The sequence below is a fragment of the Siphateles boraxobius genome, unplaced genomic scaffold (assembly GCF_051911475.1).
Source record: "Siphateles boraxobius isolate OS27281-9 unplaced genomic scaffold, OSU_SipBor_1 130, whole genome shotgun sequence".
NCBI lineage: Eukaryota > Metazoa > Chordata > Actinopteri > Cypriniformes > Leuciscidae > Siphateles > Siphateles boraxobius.
Genome location: NW_027508734.1, coordinates 865,350 through 883,612, shown reverse-complemented (window position 1 = coordinate 883,612; position 18,263 = coordinate 865,350). Strand labels below are relative to the sequence as shown.

Below are 18,263 nucleotides of genomic sequence, written 5' to 3'. Positions count from 1 at the left end.
TGATACATGCACCCAACACCTTCTTGCATTCTTCAATAGACCATACTGGGTGAATACAAAATTTCTTTCTCAAATCCAATCTGACTGACTCAGTCAATATGGAGTCCATCTGCTCCCCTAGCAATGACCTGAACTCACTGTCTGTCCATAAAGGAGTAGCGAGACCACCTTTTTCTGTTGTGGGGAGTCTAGCATTCCTTCTAAACATTGTTGTGAGTTTTCTTTGTTGCCAACACAAACAGACACTAAAACTTCTCTGATCCACAAAGGGTACACTCGTTAACACAGATTACTGTTGTTAATGATAACCTTCTCTGCCTAAAGCAAAGGATACACAAATTATTAGCAATTTATGCTAAAATCTTCCCTGCCTGAAAAAAAACTTTTGCCACTTCCCTGGCAAAGCAGAGGATAAAACAATATTAACATTTACGTTAATCTTCCTTGCCTGAAAAACAGAGGGTACAATATATTAGCACTTGATGCTAATCTTCCCTAACTTTATAGAGGATAAAACACTTCCCTGATCAAGCAGAGGGTAAACAGTATTAACATGTACGTTAATCTTCCCTGCCTGAAAAACAGAGGGTACAAAATATTAGCACTTGATGCATAATCTTCCCTAACTTTGAGGATAAAACACTTCCCTGGCAAAGCAGAGGGTAAAACAATATTAACATGTACGTTAATCTTCCCTGCCTGAAAACAGAGGGTACATTTCATCTCTAAAAGCAACTTTAGAGGATAACTTTAGTTAACAAACCCTACAGCTGTCTGTTAACTTCTTCTCTGATGGCACAGAGGATAATTTATACTGGTTTTTCAACGGTTCTTTGAATGGAGTGAAACTCACCAAAGTTTTGTTGTATGTAAAAATTCCGTCTGGAAACTCAGTCAGAGATCTTTGTTGAGCTTGGTTCTGGAACTCAGTCAGCTTTGTTGAGATCTTTGTTGAGATTCAGTTCTGGAACTCAGTCAGCTTTGTTGAGATCTTTGAGCTTTGAAAAGTTAATTCTTTGTTGAGTTTCAGTTTCTCCATCCGGGTCACGGCACCATATGTTGTGAACTTCTTCCTTCTTCAGTGTAGAAAAACTCAGAAGTGAAAACCAGGAGACTTATTTAAGCAGGATTCTTTATTTGCTGTAGTCTGCTTCGTACCCAAGTCAAGTCAAGTCTAATCAAGTCTAAAAACACAGTGTTTTTTATCCTTCCAAAGGGGGAGGGATTACATTGTGATGAACTAAGCATGTAAATGAGCTGAGACACGAGAACAGGAAAGGCATAGACTTCTCGTACTGAGATGAGACAAATGGTCTCAGTAATAAAATAACAGGTGTTCAAACTTGCTCAATATAAAATACTAATGTATTGGAAATCTAAATTAAACATTTAAATAAAATTTGTAATCCTACAAACTGAACCTGTGATAGACGCTGATGCCGTTCACATGCACATTAAGAATTGATTCTATAGGTCTCTACGTTTGAATATATGTGCACAGGTTTGTAATTCCTTACAAACCATGCCTAAACAAACTACTTGTCTTGCCTATAAATTTTGATGCCATTCTTCTTATGATGTAACGAGTACATCAGGATTTATGGGAAGTGTTCCCGGTTCCGGCTGATCTAAACTATGCAGCCTAATATTGAATTATAGAAGTCTATAATGTGTTATGCTAGGTCAAAGAGATGTGTTTTTAGTCTAGATTTGAACTGACAGACTGTGTCTGCTTCCCAGACAATGTTAGGAAGATTGTTCTAAGGTTTTGGTGCATATAATGAAATGCAGCGAGAGCTCAGGGCCTTTTCTGTATCTCAGATCAGCCTGTGAGGTTTGAGAGACCGCTCTCAGCCTCACGTATCTCTAATGTCGGGTAAACATTTCTCCTCTTTGTTCTAGAGAATTTGATGTTTTGCATTGATTATCTTTGAATTTATTATGAAATTGAAATGATACATTTACCTGACATATTAAATTGTTATATTTGATTATTCTAATTGACTTTGACATTATTTTCATTCAAGAGTTTAAAAAGAATAGTAAAACATTCGCTCACATTTAATGATGCACAGATATCAAAAAAAAAAATCATTTATGGAGTCAGATGAAATAAGGAGTTAATACATATGAGAAAATGTGTTGAATTTAACCAAAAATACTTTGCCGCAAGAAAAGACAGTAACACGCAGAGACCATCACCCGCTGATCAGAAGACCCTCATTGGCCTGATCCAGCGCGGGTTTACAAAGCTATAAATCTAGATATTTATTTGGTAAACTATGGGACATGATGATGGTAAAAAAAAAAAAAAAACGAAATGGGAAGAATTTGTTTTGCTTTTGCGTTAACTTGCTAAATTTCTAGGGGGTTTCTTAATATATTTTTTTCTCATTCTTACCTTCGATAACCAGTAAACTAATGAGTAGTTTATAGAGTAATTGTGGGAACATTCATTGTGTCAGAACCATCAAAACACTATTGTTATTGTAAATGCAAATGCATGTATCTGAATCAGAGAACAAATGCAAATGACTTATAACTATGGGATATGATGATGGTAAAAAAATGAGATGGGAAGAAAAATTATATGCATTGTGGTAATGCTTTAGATTACAGCCCGGAAATACTACGTATAATTACAGCGATTTTACAGTGTAACTTTCTGTAATTATACTGTACCTATATAGTACTTACATGTAAGAATAAGGGAACAATATTTAAAGTTTGGAGAATAAAGGGGTAACAACCAGGAGAATATTATCGTCATTGTTTTTGCGTCCGCTCGCAAAACTTTTGAGTTCTGTTATTGTGAGAAGATCAGATGCAGTGTTTTATATCGGCCTTTATTTATTCTTCATGATGATTTTACAGTGTTTACATTTGTTAGCTTATATTTGGGTGTACATATTTGTCTGCTAAATGAATAAATACAAAATGAATAGATGTAAATGTATTTTGACTAATTACTTGTAAGTTGTAATTCATCTAGTTTAATTCAGATATCTGTAACTAAGAATGAAATGAAGCATTGGTTTGAGATCAGTTTCACTCAATGAAAAACATCATCACAGTAAACTGGAGTACTGGCATTACTAGCTTTCCGTATGGTGTTTTTCTTCTGGAAGATTTTTCCGTTGGGTTGTTTCTTCCATGTAAGTGTGACGTCCTGATCGCTCAGCATCTGCTGTAACTAAACCACAAAACAGGCTTTGATTAAACAAGTGTTTTGTATTTCTCCTCAAAATTATCATCTCATACTTTACAAATCTTGCCAAAAGCGCAGAAACTGGCGAAGCTCAAAACACAAAGTAATATTTTGTTGACTGACCAACTCATTGAACAAATGTTTCCAAATCTGAACACATTCGTCACCAAAAACAAATGTCGCAAAAGGTCTTAATAAATAATACATGTATGATTTATTCTCATTATACTCTCATTAATGTAATACATTGAAATCATCCAGCCAGCACGTCATTTTAATACATTCCTGGCGCACTTTGCATGTCGGTCAAAAATGATCGAGATTTATTTATTTTTTTGTAAATGAAATGTTATTTTTGTTCAACAGTGTTTTTTATTTAATATTTTGTATTTTTATGGGATTTTATGGAACTAAATTATATTTGCACTGGTCTGCTACCTCTAGTAGGAGTTGTTAGTAGACTGGGTGCTTCCAGTGGTCTCTATTGTGACCCATGGTGCCAGGTGTAGTTCAGCCGTGTCTTCCCCTTGACGGACTCGTTCATCGTCCCTGTTGAGGACCTGGCGGTCCGCCGCGCCCAGCACCAAGGGGTGAAGGAGGAACTCACGAGGCTCAACGACTTAGGGCGCCATACGGAGCAAAGAACGCACGTATCCGCTGCGAGGCGGGGTGGCGTAGCAAGCCGACACAACCTATTCCCTCGACCCACTGGCCGTAGCTAGAACTCGGGAGGAAACAGGTTCCACACGAAGGCTATAGAACCTGGCGAACGTGTTCGGTGTCGCCATGCTCTACAGATGTCTGTCAGCGAGACGCCTTGAGCCAAAGCCCAGGAAGCGGCAACACCTCTAGTGGAGTGAGCGCGCAACCTGGGAGGACAAGGCTCACCCCCAGACTCATATGCTCGGGTGATAGCATCCACTAACCCAGTGTTACTCATTGCGTGGCTCGCAAGCCGCATGCGGCTCGCCAAGCTTTCATTTGTGGCTCGCATGGCCGTAAATAATACAGTGATATGATCAAGCAGTCACTACAGATATTTCATAAAAACATTTAAAAACAAGTTGGACTATAACATAACCCATTAAAAACTCAAAGTGCCAGCTCTATTTTCAAATAATTTTGATCGGATTGAAAGGGGTGGTTTATCGAGAGAACATGTTCACTTGATCGATTGAAAACCAAAACTGAAAGGACGCCGTCCGTCGCGCTGAACACGCTGTTCTTCTGATGAATAAAGTGTCATATAAACGAGTGTCACGTCGTTCTATAATTCTCCTTTCACTCAGTATCTGTGAAGTGAAGCAGGACAACGGCTCACCAGTCCTTGTTTCAGATTCTCATCCACAGACGACTGATTTTGGGCATTTTTACTACGTGGTCAATACAAACAGCACGGCATAACGGTTCATCATAGTCTCCAAATTATGACGAGAATTTGATATTAAGTCTGCGGTTTAAAACAAATAAAGAACCAATGAAGGAAAATGGTTATTACGCGACAACAGCGGGAAACTTTGTATATTTGTGCAGTGTGCGAATGTCAAAAAACCTATTCCAAATTTGAATCTTTTGACTTATAAACGTGCACATCACCCCGATCATGCATCATATCACGATGTTAAGCATTCATGTAAACTACAATACATTCAGATTAATCAATCACAATGAATTCAGACCGAATGAAAAAAAAAGTTGTGCATGTAAACATATCCAGTCCCTGCGGAGTTGCCAGTTATGGCGGTATTTCCAGCTCTTAACGCCGCATGTGCTCTTGGATGATTAGATACATGAGGGGCTAATGTAGAAAAAAATTACTTAATGTCATTCTGGGATGAATCTATTCTGGAAACCCTGCTTTTTTTGTCATTTAGGGAAATCATCTTGTCTCAGTTACAAATTTGACTGGTAAATCATAAAAAAAATTTTTTTTATTGCATTGCATATTGAATGTGCAGGGGTGACATATTAATAAACAGACATGGTATTTATGACTGGATGTAACTTTTTATACTTTCCTGTAAAAATGGCTCTCCTACTGACTTTGTCCTATCAGTGCGGCTCTCATGAAAAAAATAGTGAAGACCACTGCACTAACCAGTGGGCTAACGTCTGCTTGGAGATGGCCTTCCCCTTCTGCTGGCCTCCGTAACAGATAAAGAGCTGATCAGAGGTTCTGAAGCTTTGCGTTCTGTCAATATAAACCCGCAGAGTGCGGACGGGACAGAGAAAAGCTAGGGCTGGGTCTGCCTCCTCCTGGGGCAGCGCTTGCAGGTTCACCACCTGGTCCACGAAGGGAGTGGTAAGAACCTTGGGCACATATCTGAGCCGGGGTCTCAATACAACGTGGGAAAGGCCCGGCCCGAACTCTAGGCACGATTCGTCGACCGAAAATGCTTGCAGATCCCCAACCCTCTTGAAAGAGGCCATTGCTAACAAGAGCGCTGTCTTAATGGACAGGATATTAAGCTCTACTGTCAGCAAAGGCTCAAAGGGAGGACTTTGAAGAGCTCTAAGTACCAGAGCTAGGTCCCAAGAGGGTACAAAGTGCAAAACATGAGGTGGATTTAACCTCCTGGCACCCTTAAGGAATCTGATGACCAGGTCGTGCTTCCCCAAGGACTTACCTTGCACTGCATCGTGATGCGCGGCTATTGCGACGACATACACTTTGAGTGTGGAGGGAGAGGGAGACAGCCTTCGCTCCAACCCATCTTGCAGGAAGGAAAGCACGACTCTGATCGGGCAAGTTTGGGGGTCCTCCTGACGGGAGGAACACCAATCGACGAACAGGTTCCACTTCAACACATAGAGGTGTCTTGTAGAGGGGGCTCTAGCGGAAGTGATGGTATCCACCACTTCTAGGTGGTAGACCACCTAAAACCTCTGCGTCCCGACCAGGGACCAGACATGGAGTTTCCAGAGGTCTAGACGCGGGTGCCATAGAGTGCCCCGTCTCAGAGAAAGAAGGTCCTTCCTCAGAGTGATCGACCAAGGAGGGGCTGTCGCGAGGAGCATGAGTTCCGTGAACCAAGTCCTGGTGGGCCAATACGGCGCCACTAGAAGGACCTGCTCCTCGTCCTCCCTGACCTTGCACAGAGTCTGTGCCAGAAGGCTCACTGCGGAACTGCATGCCAGTTGTACGTGGCCCCCCAACCCATGGCAGAGGTATCCGTGAAAACCACAGCATGCCTGGAAACCTGGACTAAGGGCACTCCGGCCCGAAGAAACGCAGGATCCGACCACGGGGAGAAGGTTTGGTGACAGTGCTGGGTCACTTTGACCCGGAACGTGCCGATGTGCCACGCCCACCTTGGGACTCGATCGTGAAGCCAGCGCTGAAGCAGTCTCATATGTAACAGGCCGAGCGGCGTTACCGCGGCTGCGGCTGCCATATGCCCCAGGAGCCTCTGAAATTGTTTCAGTGGAACCGCTGTCCTGCCTCGAAAGGACCTGAGGCAGGTGAGCACTGACTGGACACGTTCCTCCGTGAGGCGCGCCGTCTGAGCGACCGAATCCAGCTCCAAACCGAGATAAGAGATCCTCTTAGAGAATGCCACGGTAGAGTTACATTCACAGGACACTGCACTTATTCGCAATCACAAAAGTTCATTATTTGCTCGTGCTTTAAAGCTATGCCGGGTAAATATTTAATTGGCGTTCTGTACATGATGCACTTTTTCTGAGCGCGTACTGAAGTGCGCGCGCATTGTCAGGCAGCGCCAAACTGGATTTTTGTTGGGTCAGACCCATCTGATAGCGATGGGGGACCGAGACCGAGAGAGCTACATAAAGCTACATGGAAAAAATATGCACCAAACAAGCCACTTTGAAATGTTGCTGTTTTCATGTATACAAAAGTTGGGTGACCCTCCCGCTAGACTAAAAAAAGTTGAATGACCCTCCCCTCAACAAAGAATAAAAAGACATGACCCTCCACTATTTTCCTCCGGTGGCCCTTTCCATAAATACCGAACGGTCCCTAAAGTGCAAAATGTGTAAGTGACGTGTGCCAGGAAAAAAAAACTAAATAGCAAATAGACATTTTTTGCATGACGCGGGCCATAAAATTAATGCCGGGCCGGCTACTCATCTGTATTGAATAATGACATAACATTATTTAATATTTGAATCACAGCTTATATATTTGACATCGACAACCCAAGTGCATTTTACCTCAAATTTGCGACTAGTTAACTTTCTAAAGAAGGCGCAATCGCTTCTCGGGTTGACATTAACACACAGACAATAATGTATTCAGAATTTAAAATATTTTCGCACCACTTTTTAATGTGTGATTGTGTAAAGGTGTTCACGAGATACCAACCTTTAGCGAACTTGCTTTCAACGTCGAACCCTCGTTTTCATGGAGACACGGTGTGCACGGAGGGGAGGGGCTGTGTGTGTGTGTGTGTGTGTGTGTGTGCGCGCGCGCGTGCATGTGACAGAGAGACGGAGGGAGAGTAGGGAAAGGAAATGCAGCTGAACGAATACACTGCGTGTTTTAAATAGCGTTAAAAAATGAAAGACATTGACAAAGACGAAAACTAAGGACATTTACTCTATAATTTTATTTTATTTTAGTTAGTTTTGCCTAACACACATTACAGTTTTAGTTAGTTATCGCTTTTTTGTAATGCCTCGTTTTTATTTTTATTTTAGTTAACGACAATGTTTTTTCCCACCTAGTTTTCGTTTTTTCGTTCGTTTTCGTTAACGATTATAACCTTGGTCTCCACACGCCATGTAGGCATCCCTGGTCAAACCAGAGGAAAACCTACAGGCGCGGGAGGGGAGGGAAGGGGCACCCCGCCAGGAGGAAGCGGTCTTAGGACACAGCTGCATCGCTATAGACAGCTCCACTGGGGGGATTCCCTCGTACCCGTGCGCCGCCCCGCCATCGAGAGTGGTGAGGGAGGAGGAGCGAGGTTGCCTACGTCTGGTCGCCAGAGGGGCCAGCCAAGACTTCAACTCCTCATGCACTTCCAGGAAGAAAGGGACCGGAGCGGGCCTGTGGCAACAGCACGACCCACTCCGAGACACCAATCATCTAGCCGCGAAGGGTTCGGGACCCGGTGGAGGGTTCCACGTGAGCCCGACATTCGCGGCCGCCCGTTCGAGCATAGCGGCCATTTCTGGATCATGCTCAGCAGGAGCCACCACACCCGAAGGGAGTACTCCGACTGAGTCGTCACCAGAAGATGATTGCTCTCCCTCCAATGCAGCGATTGACATCTGGTCCTCAGGCGGTGCCCCAAAGGGGACAAACGGAACTGCACGAGACGGTCCCGGAAGCTCCCCGGGACAACCAATGGCAACGAGCTACTAGAGGCGTGAGAAGGCCGTGAGGATTTTTCACCAGACGGAACGTTCTGCACGGTAACCCTCATCCGCTCACCAACAGGAATCACCGAAGTAGCCGTCTGCCGAACTGAACCGGCAGACGAACTAGATTGGGGATTCTCTGAAGGGACTCCCCAATGTTTCAGGGTTCGTAGTCTCGAGCGCAGCATCACCAGAGTCATGTTCCCGCAATGAGAACATAACTCGTTCACAAACGCTGCCTCAGCGTGCCCTAAGGCCAAACACGAGAGGCAGTGTTTATGACCATCTTCCTGAGGGAGAAGTCGACCGCATCCAGAAACGCACGGGTGAAACGACATCCTGAAAAGGACGCGAAACGCCCGTGTTGCTCTTTTAGAAAGAAGAAAAAAAGAAATGCTCTTTCACCTGCCGAGGCACAGAGGGACCAACGTGCGAGGCACAGAGGGCAGACGCAACGGGGAAACTGCAAGCCCGTGTGCTGCACTCACCAACACCAGTACCAGCCGTTAAAACAGCTCTTTTTATAGAGGGAGACACGGCCAGCAGCGGGAAGCGATCGTCACACGAAGCGCCGGCACACCAGCACAGAGGATCTTTTCTTCTTCCAAGAGACTCGTTTTTTATTTTTCTCGGAAAACACAGCAGCTCAGTAAGAGAGACATGACTGGATGGCTCCGAAGCAAAAAGCATTGCGCAATGTTTACTTCCACCTTTTATACCCGTGCTGGTAGGCGGGTCGCGGAATGCAAATCTTGCATGCCAATGTCTATTGGCTGTTTTTAATTCTCTTGAAGGCAATTGGCTCTCTAGCGTGATCCCAATTCGTCAGGGAACTCCCCGACGTCACGTCTCTCATTTCCAATGCGCTCGTTTCTGACTGCAAGGAGCACAAGTGTGAATATTATTTACAGCACCATTTAACCTGTTCCAGTCATGTCCATGATTTTTTTTTTGTGTGTTCACAAATTTTAGAGTTAATTTGAGTCTGTTGAGTATTATAAAACCCACCTTGTTTAAGACGAGTGCACTCAATGTAGCGTCGTCTGCATTCTCACTTGCTTTGACCTGCACTCGGATCACCTGCTGCTTACTCTTCACTGCAGGACAACACACATAATATCTTACTTTATGTTTTACTATCTCTTACTTTATGAATATGTAGATTAGGGATTTCCAAACTTCTTGTCAGCCGAACCCCTTTGACCAAAAACAAGGGTGCTCCGATCAGGATTTATGGATTTGATCACAGGAAGCAGAATCTGCCGATATGATCACCGATACCGATCTATTTGACTTCTTTTTATTATGTAGAATCAGGATTTAATTTTTGAAGATGGGGGGAATCCCTCCTTAAGTGACTCTTGTGGGGGTTTATTTTATTTGAGGGGTCCTTTAGACATTTTCAAAAAAAGATATAATTATCTCTCCTAATTGTCTGATCATGCTGTGCATTTTTGTTTTTACAATAGCTTATAAATACACAGCACAATCCTGATTTATAACTCTGAACTGAATTCACAAACAAGACAAGTAAACCGTCAGTAATAAAATAAAAACATAGAAACAATTTACAAGCAGTAGCACAAATAGAATAAAGATACAAATCAAATAAACAGCCCTGTAAGTTTTTTTCAGGTAGGTCTAACAGTAGTATTGAATGAAGAAATAATAAAGAAATAATAAAGAAATTTTATAATAAGGAATCAAATATAAAATAAACTGGAGGATCCTCCCTGAATAAATTAAATTACAATTTGTAAGGTTTACAAAAGTTAGTCATTCAAGAGCAGTGAGTCATTAGGGATGGACTAATATCAAAATTTTTGCCGATACTGATAACCGATAATTCTTTATATTTGAAAGCCCATAACCGATATATTGGCTGATATTTTTATATTTAAATGTTTAAATTTTATATTTTTATATGTATATAATCAAATTTTTATATACATTTTGAGAGCCTGATTACAAAAACAAAAGTCTCACCATTAAAAGCCACGTCCCAAACACACAATTATAATGTTCTCATGAAAAAACAGCTATTTTCAGGTTTCGGGCCTAAATGGTTAAGGAGGCTTATGGAGTGCATCCCTATCTATACATTTTAGCATTTGCGTTTTTGTCAACAAACAACGAAAGAACAAAAGTAAGGGACTTACCAGTGTTGCAGTAGAAGTAATGAAGTGAAGTGCAATAGTAATCGTCAATAGAATTACTATAATAAAAAAGGCCGGCACAGTTTTCGCCCCACCCGTTGAGTCTCTGAGCAGTGAGTTGGGTTGAGGAAGTAAAGTTGGCCTGATCTGACCACTTCCAAGACTCCCTGTACAGTCCGATCCAGGGCTCAAAACCATTTATCAAGCTGACGATCTGTTTGTTGTCCTCTAGACTCCTAATAGTTGCCAGGTCTGTGTAATGCTCTCTGCAATACTTCTGAGCGTTGAACCACGTCTTTAACATTTTGATTAGAACCAGTTTTTCTGTAGCATTGGTTTTTTCTGTGAAAAACAGAGTCGAGATATCAAAGGCATAAAACACGCTCATTTTCAAAATAATTTTCTCTAGATTAGCGAGTGTGAGGCTCTTAAAAAGGCCAAAATTTGTTTCCAGAAGTCACTATTTTTAAATTATATTTTTAAAGTATAAAATTTAGGGATGCATGCACCGATATGAAAGTTTTGGCCAATAACCGATAATTCTTTTTATCTGAAAGCCGATAACCGATATATTGGCTGATAAATCTATATCCAATTTTGTATATAATTTTTGAGAGCCTGATTGCAAAAATAAAAGTCTCACCATTAAAATCCATGTCCCAAACACACAATTAAAATGTTCTCATAATAATTTTATGTAGCCGATATGACAGACTAAAATGTTGCACTACTTGACAGTATTTCTGATGCGTTTCCAATCCTATTTCAAGCAAGTTAAACTGTGCATCTTAATTTTTATTTATTTATTTATTTGATAGGGACAATGCACATTAATGAACATCTGCATTGTGACAACAAAAACAGACGTAAACATGCCAGATTATAGCCACAGGGCTAATTTACATCCGTTGTCCCTAGACAAATTACAAAAATACAGAGATTAACGAACAAAATGACAAAAATGAAAGGTACAAGCAGAATAAAAAATAATCACTTAGTGGTCACAAGACTGGTTTGCTTCAAGCCACACTTTGAGTTTGGTTTTAAATATAGAAAATGTGGAACATTCCATGACAGTGACGGGGATACTGTTCCATAACTTACAGGCCTTCACGGACAGAGAATTCTGTCCAAAGGCTGTTCTTCTGAACGAACCTCACAGTCACCTCTAGCGGAGGCCCGTGTTCTGGCACCACTGTGAGTGTTTGGTTTAAAAAAGTCTGACAAGGGAGGTGGGGCTAATCCATTTAACACTTTGTAAACAAAACAGGCATATTTAAAATGTTTAAAATTCTCTATGCTTAATAGATTGTGTTTTTCTAAAATATTACAAATATGGAAGGACGTTGGCTTTTTATCAAAGACTTTTAAGGCATTTTTATAATGTAATTCTATTGATTTGAGTGTGTTCATGCCGGTCAAAGTCCAGCTGGTACAGCAATATTCCATATGTGGTGGTAAAATCATAGAATGTAAAAACAATTTAGCAGCCCCAAATGTTATAAACTGACGAATTTGTTTAAAATTTCGTAAATTAAATTTTACTGTACTCGATATCCTTTTTACATGTTTTTTAAAACTTAATGTGGAATCAAGGGTCAGACCAAGGTACTTAACTTCCGAGACGATTTCTAATTCTTCTCCTCTTAGAAATACACCAGATTGTTTTATGTCGCGAGACTGTTTAGTAAACATCATAGAAACTGTTTTTTTAGTATTAAGTAACAGACAGGATTTAAAAAGCCATTCATTTACAGAGACCAGAGCAGAGGTCAGAATGTCAGAAGCCTCTTGAACACTTTTTGGACTTGTGTAGATGACTACACATCAGCATACATTTGGAATTCAACATCAACACAAGTGTTTGGAAGGTCATTTATATATAAAGAAAATAATAAGAGACCAAGTATTGACCCTTGAGGCACACCAACAGGGACATCTAAGAAAGACGATTTGACACTGTTAATATTAACAGACTGTTTTCTTGAGTCCAAGTAAGATTTAATCCATTGAATGGCATTTAAAGAAAAGTTAAAATATGTTAGTTTAGATAATAAAATGTCATGATTCACAGTATCAAATGCTTTTTTTGGATCTAAAAACACCGCACCGACACAAGCATTATTGTCCAATTTACTTTTTACTTTTCTACAAACAAACTATTGGCAAATTCAGTCGAGTGATTGGTGCGGAACCCAAAGTGTCTCAGCTGAAGGAAATAATCAATTATTTATCAGCTTTAATATATCAGCAAAATTTTCTTATCGGGCCGATAATGATAACATTAAAAATTTGCATATATCCTCCGAATCCTATATGGTGGGCAATAGATCGTGCATCCCTAATAAAATGTAAATATAATGAAGTCTGACATTAACTAAAATGGTATGAAATCTCATTGTAGCCACTAGAATTCCTGTTGAAGTTATTGCGTTATTAACTGATTATAGAAATGTAGTATTATTTAATCTTAAAACAATGTCATTTATATGAAGGGATTATTAGGTTAGATTGAAAACTAAAAGTCTAAAACTAAAAGGTTAAATCTGAAACTAGAAGTCTAAGTCGAAAATTAATTTGGTATTTAGGATTGGGCATTTAGTCATTTAGCCATTTAGGATTTAGGATTGGGCATTTAGGGATTTAGGATTGGGCATTTGGTATTTAGGATTGGGCATTTAGGGATTTAGGATTGGGCATTTGGTATTTAGGATTGGGCATTTAGGGATTTAGGATTGGGCATTTGAGGATTGAGGAGTGTATGCAAAAAGGCGTGGACCAAATACTGGAGGCTGGGTTTGAAATGGCTGGTTTGCAGAGCCACCTTATGGACAGCAGAGTGCTAAGAGCACACTGGCAGAGCGTCCTCTTTAAAGTGAAAGTTGTCGCGCTCTGCCATCCACGTCGGCTGCCACATTAACAATGGCAAAGCCAGAGCTAGCATCTTTGTTGAGACAGGCTCGTCGTCAGACCGATAGCACTCCTTTCTCTGGTGACTTTGTGTGTGAGGCCACATAAATGTCACAACGCTGTCATTAAGTTGAAGTTATCACATTATAAAGTACAGTCCTCGCTCCACCCCTGCTCACTCGCTCTGTTTGGTTTCATTACAGTGTGCTCCTTAGCACTGGAGCTCCCTCTGCTGTCCGCCTCTGCGCACCAGCCATTTCAAACCCAGCCTCCAGTATTTAGCCCACACCTCCTTATTTGCATACACTCCTCAATCCTCAGATGCCCTATCCTAAATACCAAATTCAAAATCCTAAATGCCTAAATCCTAAATGGCTAAATGACAAAATGCCCAATCCTAAATACCAAATACCCAATCCTACATTCCAAATTCATTTTCGACTTAGACTTTTAGTTTCAGATTTAGACATTTAGTTTCAGATTTAGACTTTTAGTTTTCGTTTAAGACTTACCGGTAGTTTTCAATCTGACCCAATAATCCCTCCATACATTTAGGGGTGGGTGAAATACCGGATAAAACGATAAACCGTACAAATATGTAAAACTGCGATACTGAATCTCCAGTGCCACGACATTAAACATCATATTTACCTGATTTGTAAATGTAATCGCAGTCTAAATATGATTGCGCACATCCTTCTTTTGAGTTGTTGCACACATAAACACAAACGCACAACTGCAGTATAGTCCAGTTCACAAACAAACGACTTATTTGAGCAGCTTCTTTTAATGGTTAATTTAAATTGGTCTGATGAATCCTCCACTGAATTTGCCTCTGATCAACCTCTGAACTGCAAGTTACTCTTTCCTTTCAAAATAAAGCAATTTATACTAGGGGATGCAAGATATATCGGCCACCATATCGGTATCGGCTGATATATTTTTAATGTTACTGTTATCAGCCCGATAAAACAATTTGGCCGATATATTAAAGCTGATAAATAATGTATTATTTCCTTCAGCTGAGACTCTTCAGATGTGCACTGTTCAACATGATGGTTTTGAATTGCTTGAAATATGATTGGAATCACTTCAAAAAAGGAAAAAACAGTAAAGTACTGCAGGTCTGTTAAATCGGCTACAAAAAATGATGTTGTGAACATTATAATTGTGTGTTTGGGATGTGGCTTTTAATGGTGAGACTTTTGTTTTTGTAATCAGGCACACAAAAATTATATAAAAATTAGGATTTTGATTTATCGGCCAATATATCGGTTATATATTGAATATAAAGATATTTATATCTATACATTTCAAATATAAAGAATTCTCGGTTTTCGGTATTGGCCAAAATTCTCATATCGGCACATCCCTACTTTATAACTTTATCATTATTTTAAAAAAGTTGAATAATACTGTGATTAGGCCTTTCACGATTATTGATTAATCATCTGATCGTGGTTATTCGACATTTTGCCAAAAATAAATAATAATAATATAAAGGTTTGTTGTTTTAATAAGACTGCATTATATTAAATATTATTACATTATATTGTATTGTTGCATTACTTGGTGACCGATCTATCGAGCATCCCTATACAGATTAAATAAATAAGAACATACTGTATCTCTTTTTCTATTATTTTGTTGTGTTTGTATTACAAATGTCAAGGAGAAGCGCCCAGCATGCACCCGTTTTTATATGTGCATAGGTAAATAACAACAGAAGAGTAAAAAAAGACGTTCAATTTTGCATCCACTAAAAATAATGTGCATCAATAAATAGTGTTTCTCACCATTGCTACACACAAAATATCTTATTTGATCGCAGTAGAAATCCCTCCAGTCTCCGGGGAAATATATTGCGACACACTCCTCTCCCGAACCGTAGTTATCCGGCTGGCCAAGAAACCAGGACTGAAACACCAAACTCTCCTCTTGATAAGACCAACGCCAGCTGTTGATGTCATTGTAGAGTCCAATCCAGGAAAATGAACGATACTTTTCTTCATCCGCGACTTCTTGCAGAGTGGTCCAGTCTTCAACACTCTGAACTGTGGCCAGGTCGATGTGGTTTTCCCTGCAGTAATTTTGAGCTTTTCCCCACGGCATTAACTCTCTGATAAGAACATACTCGTGTGGATTACACAGAGTTAGTGACAGGAGTCCTGTCGACAGAATACACTCATTTATAGATTTTTATATATCAGTTCAACTCAATGTATTTGTTTCTATTTGGCTGGATATTTTTTTAAATCATTGTTGAACAAGTTCTTGTTGTTTTTGATTTTGATGGTCGTTTAAGAAATTACAGTCACTGTAGTATTTCTGTTGTAAAGCAGTGCTAAAATATTTGAGATTGTTTATGTCATGAGTTATGGTGCAGGATGAAGAAGAGGCTGAGGCAAAGAGCTCCAATACAAAATATTTACTTCTAAACAAAACAGGAAACAGCTACAGGCAAGAAGACAGGCAGAACACTCACAACAACACCTAAGCATTTACACGTAACATATACAAGAACCGACAAAGACAGACTGAACAGAGAGAACTAAATACAGATACAAACGACCACTAACGAGGTGAGGACAGGTGACACAGATGATTAAGACAATGAACAGGTGGATGATTGAGGGAGTGAATTCAGGTGTGGAGACAAGAGGATGCTGGGAAGTGTAGTGAAGATGACTAAGACAGACCGGTGCAGACGAAGACTGTGACAGTTTAATAAGACATCTTGATTTTAAAGTGCTCCTATTATGATTTCTGGATATATTCCCGTTCATGCAGTGTTTAATAGAGCTGTTTGTGAATGTAAAACCTCTGCAAAGATCAAAGTGCAGATAAACTGAGTTTTTGTCTAGCAAATGAAAGACTCGATTCTGAACTAAAAAAAGTCGTCAGTAATTCAGTTTCACTTCCTGCTGAACCTGGATAGTGAGCGTTTGCTTTCTGACCAATCAGAGCAGAGCAGCTCTCAGAGAGGCGGGGCTTAGAGAGACTGAATCTTCGAACGAACCGTTTCAGGCACTGAGAGAAAAGAGCTGCGTGTTTTATGAGGAAATTAAAATAGCAAGATAGCCGCACTTAAAATGTTATTTGTTCAAGATTAAATAAGGATTTATTTTAAAATTGTAATTTAAAGTGTAAAACAACAATTGCAGTGTGATAATGTTCTCTGGTTAAGAAGTTCATCCACGATATTATTATTATTATTATTATTATTATTATAAACAATCATAACAATTAATGATTTAAAATAACACAAACTATATAACTTGCATTATATTAAGTGAACGCTTCTTTTTGTTGTTGTTGTTGTTTAAGTTTGTTTATTACTTGATTAACCTTCAGAATAATCGTGATGTGACGGCTCTTGTCTGGACAGCTTTTTGATTTTTGAAGTAATTTCTCTTTGGCTCTGTTTAGTAGATGCTTTCTTTAATTGTCAGTTGATAACTCTCCACTACACAGATTTGTAGGATATTACACAGAACAGTTTGTCGTAATATCACTGTATGTAAAACGGCAAAAATATGCAAATCATTTGGTGTAATTTCTCTGTTTATTTTAATGTTTTGCATAATGTTTTACCTGAAAGAGAAAGCAGAGGAAGACAAATTTGGTCCATCATCTTGCCAATAGTTTTGCCACTGAAAAAAATTACAAATACAAAAAAAATGATTTCACTAAAATACATATCATGCATATAGTTGACAAATTGACTTGAATTTTCTTAGTTTAAATGTATTTGTGTGAGTAAAAGTGCATAATTTCATGTTTTATGGATGTGTTCTGTGCAGTGTGCCCAAATTATGAAAACATAAGAAAATAATGCAGTGAAATGACATGTATATCTACAACAAGAACAGGCGATGCTCAGAAAACAGAGTTGATCAATGACAAAACATCCATAAAATCTGTTGATGGAATTGTCATTACAAGATTATTAATCAGTGGAGAAAGTGTGAAGTTGCATCTGTAAAAGTACAGTGTAATTACCAGTTCTCTTCTGAATGAAGTCTCGACGGATGAAGTTTAGGCCCACTGGTCCTGTAGTGATAGCGAGTTATCAGGACGTTTCTCAATCTTGTCCTCTTTAAATGGGTTATCTACGTCAAGAAGGGAATTTCACTCTCAAATATGCAAAGTGCGAATTGAATCATGTTTTGTGGCTCCTCCTACAGGAGTCTTTTTTGTAGACCGTCTTAGAAACACTAATTATCATATGAGTCATTGTTATGCTTTGAAGCAGATGTTACACATTTAAACTAGTTTAATATACAAGAATATCAGTCATCATGCCATTTGTATATTTAAATGTTCCGTGATTTAGCTCCTGCAGAGTATCGATCTCAGATTGATCTCAGATTGATTTCAGATTGATTTCAGATCGATCTCAGATTGATCTCAGATTGATTTCATATTGATTTCAGATCGATCTCAGATTGATCTCAGATTGATTTCAGATTGATTTCAGATCGATCTCAGATTGATCTCAGATTGATTTCAGATCGATCTCAGATTGATTTCAGGTCGATCTCAGATTGATCTCAGATTGATTTCAGATTGATCTCAGATTGATTTCAGATTGATTTCAGATTGATCTCAGGTTGATCTCAGATTGATTTCAGATTGATTTCAGTTTGATTTCAATTGATTTC

At 39.5% G+C, this 18,263-nt stretch overlaps 1 protein-coding gene across 1 annotated transcript; it reads right to left on the bottom strand.

The window, feature by feature from the left end:
* Positions 1-1,118: 1,118 nt before the first annotated feature.
* Positions 1,119-17,705, bottom strand: LOC143736726 (putative C-type lectin domain family 20 member A). The gene is made up of 6 exons (XM_077227371.1): positions 17,602-17,705; positions 17,194-17,252; positions 15,396-15,767; positions 10,693-11,031; positions 9,542-9,630; positions 1,119-3,193 (listed from the first exon to the last, which is right to left on the bottom strand). Exons 2-6 carry the CDS (start codon positions 17,231-17,233, stop codon positions 3,053-3,055), a joined length of 981 nt encoding a protein of 326 aa, XP_077083486.1. The 5' UTR covers positions 17,234-17,252; positions 17,602-17,705; the 3' UTR covers positions 1,119-3,052.
* Positions 17,706-18,263: the final 558 nt, after the last annotated feature.

Coding starts and splice junctions, on each gene's coding strand:
- LOC143736726 (XM_077227371.1), bottom strand. CDS start 17,233: ATGATGGACCAAATTTGTCTTCCTCTGCTTTCTCTTTCAG. Junction 15,768..17,193: donor TCCTCTGCTTTCTCTTTCAG/GTAAAACATTAT, acceptor TTCTGTCGACAG/GACTCCTGTCACTAACTCTG. Junction 3,194..9,541: donor GTGCACTCGTCTTAAACAAG/GTGGGTTTTATA, acceptor TTTGTGGTTTAG/TTACAGCAGATGCTGAGCGA.